Raw genomic sequence first — 7,500 nt, forward strand, 5'->3', positions numbered from 1 at the left:
TTCAGAATGGCTAAACACCTAAAAGCTACAAAGAATGAGCTAGCATCTTCAGAGAGCCATGTTCTAAGGGTTCCATGACGTTAAGAATACAGATATTCATGTTTCTTTTAATTAAATAGATTAGCAATTTCCTTTACATAAATTGATAGGCAATGCCATGTATAAAAATGGAAATACGCAAATAAATTGTTGTTGTTATTGTTGACTCCTCTCCATGAAGGAACTGAACAGAAGGCAGAGATTAAGTGTTGTATTGAGTTGACTAGGACATTACGGGTATTTATAAAGGCACTGTAGTTGGCACTAAAATTACGTCAAAGAAACAGCCCACTTTCAGTATATTAAAATGCAGTCCTAAACAAAAGGCATCATCTCTAGGCTCTGGGAAATAAACTCGTACAAATCCTTATATTTATTCCCCAGAGCCTCAAGATGATGTCTTTTGTTTCGGACTGAATTTTAATATATCGAAATCAGTCTATTTGGTGCTCTGAACTTAAGCTATTGCCTATAGCCATCATTAACAACTCAGCTCAGCACAACTACCACAATATTGTGAATCAATAGTAATATTTTGTTAGCTTGTACTAATCATGAAACTATTCTTCCCAAAAGCTAACCTAAGGGGTCTTAAAAGCTAAATGGAATGATTTTAAAGTTTGGAATATAACAACTCATAGACCAATTCACATTCTTGAGTGCATCATGCATAACCAGGGCAACACGGCGGGAAATTCAAAGGTTTGTATGGAAATTCAAAGCAAAATAACCTGTTCATGACTCCACTTTTTTAGACTTTTGCCTTCAAGTTCAAGTTCACAACTGAGATGAATTGGGGTTTCTATCTATTCTTTGGGATTCCTAAATATTGCTTTTTTTTGTCTCCATACATTCTCTGTAATTTTGTGCCTTTGGAATTACAGGAAATGTATGGCAGAAATGTTGCTTAATTTAATAAAATAATTTATAGAATAGGCATTCTGGCCAACTTTGTCCTGCCACACCCATGAGCGCATAGCTTCTGTTTTGGAAAATACGAAAACCCAAAATTGCATATCATGATGATTTTTCATACTTTTGAACTTCCACACAAACCTTTGAAATTCTCTCCATCTTGCCCTGATTATCCATGATGCATTCAAGAGCGTGAACTCATCTATTGCTGTCACTTTTATCCATTGTGTGATAGACATATACTGACCGTATCTAACATGTACATTTTAGTACATTTGATGTACAACTGTGTAAAATGTATGATTTCCAAAGCCCCATAAAACTTTCGTCTTCATTTGTTTAACAGAAGCTGAGCTGGATAGCATGTTCCAAGAATCCTTTGTCTGATATTAAGTTCTTGTATTTCTTTAGTTAGCTGCAACTAGTTCAACTGCTCAGGGTTTTCAGATAGTTAACTGACACTGTCAAGATATACAAAGGATAAGCAATCTTTCAAGACAACAAAAATGAACAATATTCAAAGTAATGACACGGGGTGTATAAGTGCTGCCAAAGAGCGTATCCGCTATAAATATTAGGTAATATCAATGAGCTCATCAAATGAATTGATTTCGTCCACTTTCCACCCCTCTCCACTCCTATTCCTCACAAACTTACTCCACCCTCACACCGCAACCATTTTTTCCATTTGCCACAATCCCCCACAGCACAAGCGTCGGGTAAGACTAGCTAATCGAAAGAAACTTTTATGGAAAATTATCCTTTAAGGCAGTCCATATTTTCGGTCTTTCTCTTTTTGGAAGCAATCTTGTGTTCATTTCCTTTATTTGGCTTCAGCGTAAAACATGACAAACTCGAAATTATAAAAATTGGAAAGAAAATTAGGTGGCCATGGTCGAGGTTTTATATTTAAGCTTACAAATCTCGCGTCGATTGACATGAACAGTCAAATTTAAGCTGAATTTCCCACGCGCTAAATCAACGAACGCTCCATTTACATTGATAATAGGGTTTTGTTTTCTGTCAAAAAGTAATAATGTAAACTTACCAAGTAATTTATTTTCTAAGCATAGACTTGTGGTCAGTGAATGTCCAAGGCAACGAAGATAATTTCCCTTGAAAATTAAAGCCTTTTAAACATTTCAAAAACGTCTCCGAAAACACTCTCCTTGCAGCATTACAGGATAAAAATCAGCCCAGTTTCCATTAGGAAAGTAGAGGTAACGATCTTTTGAACGAAAATTGGAGAAGACGACAGAATAATAAACGTTACTTACAGCGGCCATCTTTCTCCTCTTTGTTCGGCAGTGAGTCAGGTTCCCGCGCTTTTTTCGCGCTCTTTTATAGCGGCGACAGTTGCCTCGATTCTAAGACACCGAAGAGCTTCCATCCGTGAGGTCGTGGGTTCGACTCCGGCCGGACCAACCCTCAGGGTGTTAAAATAAGTGAGAAAAAGTGCTGCCTTTGTAATTACATCCGCCAATGGTTAGACTTTTAAGTCTTCTCGGATAAGGACGTCTCATAACTCTTGCTCATAAACTCTTGAAGATCCCACACACTATTGGAAAAGAGTAGGGCACGGATTTCCAAGGTGTTATGGTCTGGCCTTTCCTTCAGCAATGTGGTCGGCTTGGCGCAATCTTCGGAATGGACCACAGAGCGATGAGACCACATAACAACAAAACAGACTGTAGTCTAATTGAAGGAATCGAAGTGTTGAATTGAGTGACTGGTAAACCTGTCGCCCCGCGAAGAGAGAGCGCACGCTGGAATATTACGCAGGTACCGGGTTAGGGGTAGGGATCTATTTTAGTTTCCAGGAGCCCGTTAGGGAAGGAATTTACAGTAATTATTTCACATGGGATGTAACCTATGCTTCGGCGTTTTTCGCTAACGTACTCAGGGATGAACAATTGGCGCAGTTGGTTTACAAAGTAACGTTGACGTCGACCTTTCCAAGATCCTGCTTAAGGGAACGTTTAAATCTCTCGTTTTTCTAGTGACCGAGCGAGATTGTTAATCGAAAGGACTTGTTACAGTAGGGACATTAACGCCCTATAATCAGCCGATTTTCTTGGACGTTTGTTTTTAAACGTTGTTTCTCTTGCTTTTAGATAAAATGCAGTGCAGGATTAAACAGAAAACGAAGATCACGTAAGCAGTAATTTCTCATAGGATATTTAAGAACGACACTGGATAATAGCCACCTCCTTCTTTGCGCATGAAATTAGTGTTTCAGAGGACTAACCTCTCACTTCATCGGAAGTGTCAAATTTAAGTGATGTTATTACATCCCTCTGCTCAGACAACAATACGCGGACTATCAATGTTCTTTGTTGTTGTTGGACAGTTTCTTAATTGTACTTAGTCCTGAAACCTCATGATTCTGTGCAGCCTATTGGTTTTTTTTGTTCACTTGTTGTGTATCCGAAATGATATGGTCGATATGATACAGGTACTAGGAAAGAACTATGTGATAACACAAGAAAAAGGTCGGCATTTAGGGAATCCTTTACCAAAGAAAATGTACCTTAGTCCCTTTATCGTCCACTCGGTTCTTAAGTAATTTGAACTGCACATATTGCCAGCACGCGACTAGACTGCAAAACAGTCGTTTTCTTACATTTTCGGAAGGCGCCAAGCGCCGTAAGCGTGATCCTCGCGTGTGAAGCGCGCGAGCCTCACACGCCCGTAGGGAGTGTGAGGCGATTTTTTCGCGTCTCTCCCCATTCTCCCTCGCCGTTTCTACACTCGCTCCAGACCTTTCGTTTGAATATTATTTTACCGTGTCGCTTGCGTTCGCAAAAAATGCGACTGTTTTGCAGTCTAGCACGCGACTGAAATATAAGTAACGGTGACCGGTTTTCTGCAATAAATGTTTAATTAATTTCATTTCTTCTAGTCGTTTTCACAAACATCTACTCTACACACAAGTACTGCCTTGTTTCTAATCTATCCTCTATCCAGTTATTAAAATCTTTTGAAAATGTTCACGCGCTCTCCCCGGGGCTGCCGACAGGCGAAAGGAGTTAAAACCATCAAAGATAAATAACCTCCTTCACAAATTCTTTATTTACACACGTCAAAAGTCTAATTAAGCTCCCTTTACAATTTTACAAAACAAGTTTGGATATCGTGCATTCTTAGGATCATTCAATGCTACGGTAAATTTTAAGACAAACCATAAAAGGTCTGAACAGGCAACTCAAGTTGCTAAAGAAACTACATTTTTTTTCGTCGCTGTTTGTTATTTTGCATCATCAGGCTCGTTGTTTCCTTCATATGACTGTACCAGAAAAGGTTCTACCAATTTTTCCAAAAATCACAGGCCAATGAGAAGAGAAACGTGCTTGGCATGTTTCATTGTTTTAAGTTTGATTGCAACGTAGTCAAATAAACCAATCAGAAGATGAAACAATGACCTGATGACACAAATTTGAGAAATTCCAGGCCCCAGTTATCCAAAGACAGGATACGTTTCATAGGTGGATAAGTCAATTCAGCTTAAATGCATTTAATTCTAGGTCAAAAATTGCAAAATGGTTTTGTGATAAACACAGTACAAGTGTTGAGATCTTTGCGGTTGTTTACAATTTGCAACGACATACAGGGTCTCCCTTGATCATTCTTTCTAATTTATGAAATGAATCGATGATTTAATAGCTTAATATTAGTGATGTTTACCAAAAATACAGAAGGGTCAGTGTGTAATTTAGACACAATAACAATGTTAAGGTAACATTTAAACTGAATCAGGATTTGCAGGGGGTATAAATGTGACCCAACAACCTCGTTCCCAGGGTCTCTCTTCTCTGCCTCCATTGTCGTTGAGAGAAGACCCTGGTTCACGCTGGTCACGTGTCTCCCAGAATCTGGGAGGTTGGCGAAATGTGTGTTAGGGGATGGGTGGCAATGTAGGCTTTGTTGACATTGCAAAGAAGGGAATCAGCACGCAATTGATTTTGTGGCCAGATAACCATTGACAAAACGTTTGACAGCAGTATTTTATGTACTACACATATGGAACCCGATGTGAAAGAAAAAAGGTTGTGGTCAAATCGATCAGACGCCATAAAAAATATCCTCACGTTATTCGAGTTTTTATCCGTGTGAAGGTCCGGATCAACGAAGAATGCTAATAGTTTGCGACAATTTTAAAGGAAAGAAAATTTTGTCGTGCAAGAAAACAAGCGAAACGGTTATCCATGGAAAACAAACATGTTCAGCGATCAGCCGGTGTGTTGTTATTTAAGTTCTCGAGTCACATATCGACCTCAAATCCATCAAATCAAACTGTATTAGCATGTGCAGGTATTTCATTTTGTTCTTTGATTTTCGTTTTTCTTTCGAAAGTTAAACAACGTGATTGCTAAGGTCGCAATCTTGTACAGCGAGTTGACAGTTTGACTTATGATATTTATATTTCAACAACTTCGTGTAAATTGTCGCTGTCGGTAAGATTTTTTTTACCACTGCACCGCGCTTTAATAGCGTGTATATTTTTAGTCGCAGTAAAATAAAAGAGACATTTTTATCAAGCCAACGTAGTGTTTGGTGTATTCTTTTATCTTAGTGTTTGTTCTGAAGAAGCAACTTTGGCTACTAACGAAATTAATTTTTTTTAAAGCGAACGTCAATCGCCGCTCGACATTGAAGTCGTCTTGTCGATCACAAAAGCTCTTGCTTTTAGTTTGACCGCTTTTGTGGGAATTCATCTGCTGTGGGAATATAACATCAGCTCTTTTGACCTTTTTATTTTAGAAATGCCTTGTTAAACGAATATTTTTTCGCCCAGGTGCGGTTGCGGGATCAAAATATAACGAAAACACTACCCTAGTGGAAAAATGTTTGTCGACGAGTGCCACGTGACCAGCGTGAACCAGGGTCCTCTCTCAACGACAATGGAGGCAGAGAAGAGAGACCCTGGGAACGAGGTTGGTGACCCAAATGCATGTAATGTCTTTCTGTTGGCTTTAATGTCAATGAATTTTGCGAGGTCATTTTCAAACTTCGCTGCGCATACTTTTTATTGTAAACACTGGTGAAAAAAGTGCATCTTTCCACTGGATCTTGACGTACCCACCACATAAAAAGATCTAGAATTTGAAGACGGACTGATGTGCTCTAATGGCATGCCGTACAAGGCACTGCCCCAGGCAATAACTTATGCCAATTATATGCAGCCATCAGACATCCTAAGTGACACCTTCGTGAGCGAGAAAATAGCTGGTGTGTCAATGATACGCTGAAAACCCGTTGCACACTTGTGATTTTTGGGGTTACTGCATTAAATACCGGGCCAAAAAGCCAGGAAAAGCTCCTTGTGTATTGTCTTTCGTACACCACTCTATTTTTAACCTAGTCCAAAATGACTCTTGTCCTCACCTGTATCCAATATCTCACCGTAATAAATAAACTTGGTTCGAGTGAAACAGTAGTTTTTGAATATGAAGACCACCTGACTAATTTCCAGATAATTTTTCTTTGTACAGTAAATTTATTTGGATGCCTTGTATGGCAATCTTCTTCTATGGAAATGGCAAAGGCTGCTGCATCTAAAATAAAAGCAGCAACAACTACATTAGTGTAAGTGATTTCTCCGTAAAATCAATGAGGCGTTTTTGAGATGTGAAAGTACTTTAGTTTGGTGATTGGCTTGAAAATCTTGCACGACATTCTTCACTAACCAGGGGTAAAATCATCTTTCTCACACCGTTTTCTTGCTTGTAGTACAGGCTGCATGTGTTTGGTTTGAGTCATACCAAGCTAGTTCAATTTTCTTTTTCTGTTTTGATGGACTGAAGCATTAGCTCTGGTTTAAAGCACACAGGGCTCTGATTAAAACTCTTGTACAGTTCTCATTCCCATTGATCAGTATTACAAACTAAACTTACCGTTGTTTGGTAGGCAGCAGTGCTATAAATGGTTGTTGGTGGTTGCTCTGTGCCGATCATCGAAGGATGAAGATGAGTGGCTACAAAAAAATGAAGACAATATTGAGAATGCTCTAATATATCTAAACAAAAAATTGTATATATGTTCTAATGTGGGTAAACTGAAGACTCCTCAGAGCAAAATACATATTTCTTAATACCAAAGGACATTAAGGCAAAGATGTAAGCAACCTCATTCCCAGGGAACGAGGTTGAGATGTAAGAACGAGGGGGTAACCATAAAGACAGGAGGAAGAAGCTAACTATGGATTGGGTATGAATTTTATTTCCTTGTAGTTGAAAAGAATAAAAATTGACATCTTCACACGGTCAAGTTCTTTTTCCCAAATCAAAGACCAAGTAGGGCTACACAGGAACTACTTGTTAAAAACTGCCTTACAACATTGTATTCACAGTCATTGCCGTTGTCTTGATTATTTTCATAACCAATACCATCATCATCATCATCATTACTATCACATTCTTCACCTAAACATGATTATTTTTTATTTACTGATTTTCTGCCAATGCCTTTACCAGTTGCTACTTGAAATTGATGAACAGCGTGTTCATCCTCCTCCATTTCCCCCTCTCGTAAATCTGCCACCATCCC

The 7,500-nt window shown here is 38.8% G+C and overlaps 1 protein-coding gene across 2 annotated transcripts in view; it reads right to left on the bottom strand.

Annotated features, from left to right (window-relative positions):
• Positions 1–5,954: 5,954 nt before the first annotated feature.
• Positions 5,955–7,500, bottom strand: part of LOC138056629 (nuclear transcription factor Y subunit beta-like) — an 11,031-nt gene continuing 9,485 nt past the window's right edge. For both annotated transcript variants that reach the window (XM_068902469.1, XM_068902470.1), the window contains 3 exons: positions 7,425–7,500; positions 6,849–6,928; positions 5,955–6,509 (listed from right to left, as the gene is read on the bottom strand). The exon at positions 7,425–7,500 is cut by the window's right edge and continues 21 nt beyond it. In XM_068902469.1, the coding sequence (XP_068758570.1) occupies positions 6,483–6,509; positions 6,849–6,928; positions 7,425–7,500 (183 nt within the window). In that variant the 3' untranslated portion in view covers positions 5,955–6,482. The remainder of the gene's footprint in view (positions 6,510–6,848; positions 6,929–7,424) is intronic.

The sequence above is a fragment of the Montipora capricornis genome, chromosome 7, assembly GCF_036669925.1.
Source record: "Montipora capricornis isolate CH-2021 chromosome 7, ASM3666992v2, whole genome shotgun sequence".
NCBI classification, from domain to species: domain Eukaryota; kingdom Metazoa; phylum Cnidaria; class Anthozoa; order Scleractinia; family Acroporidae; genus Montipora; species Montipora capricornis.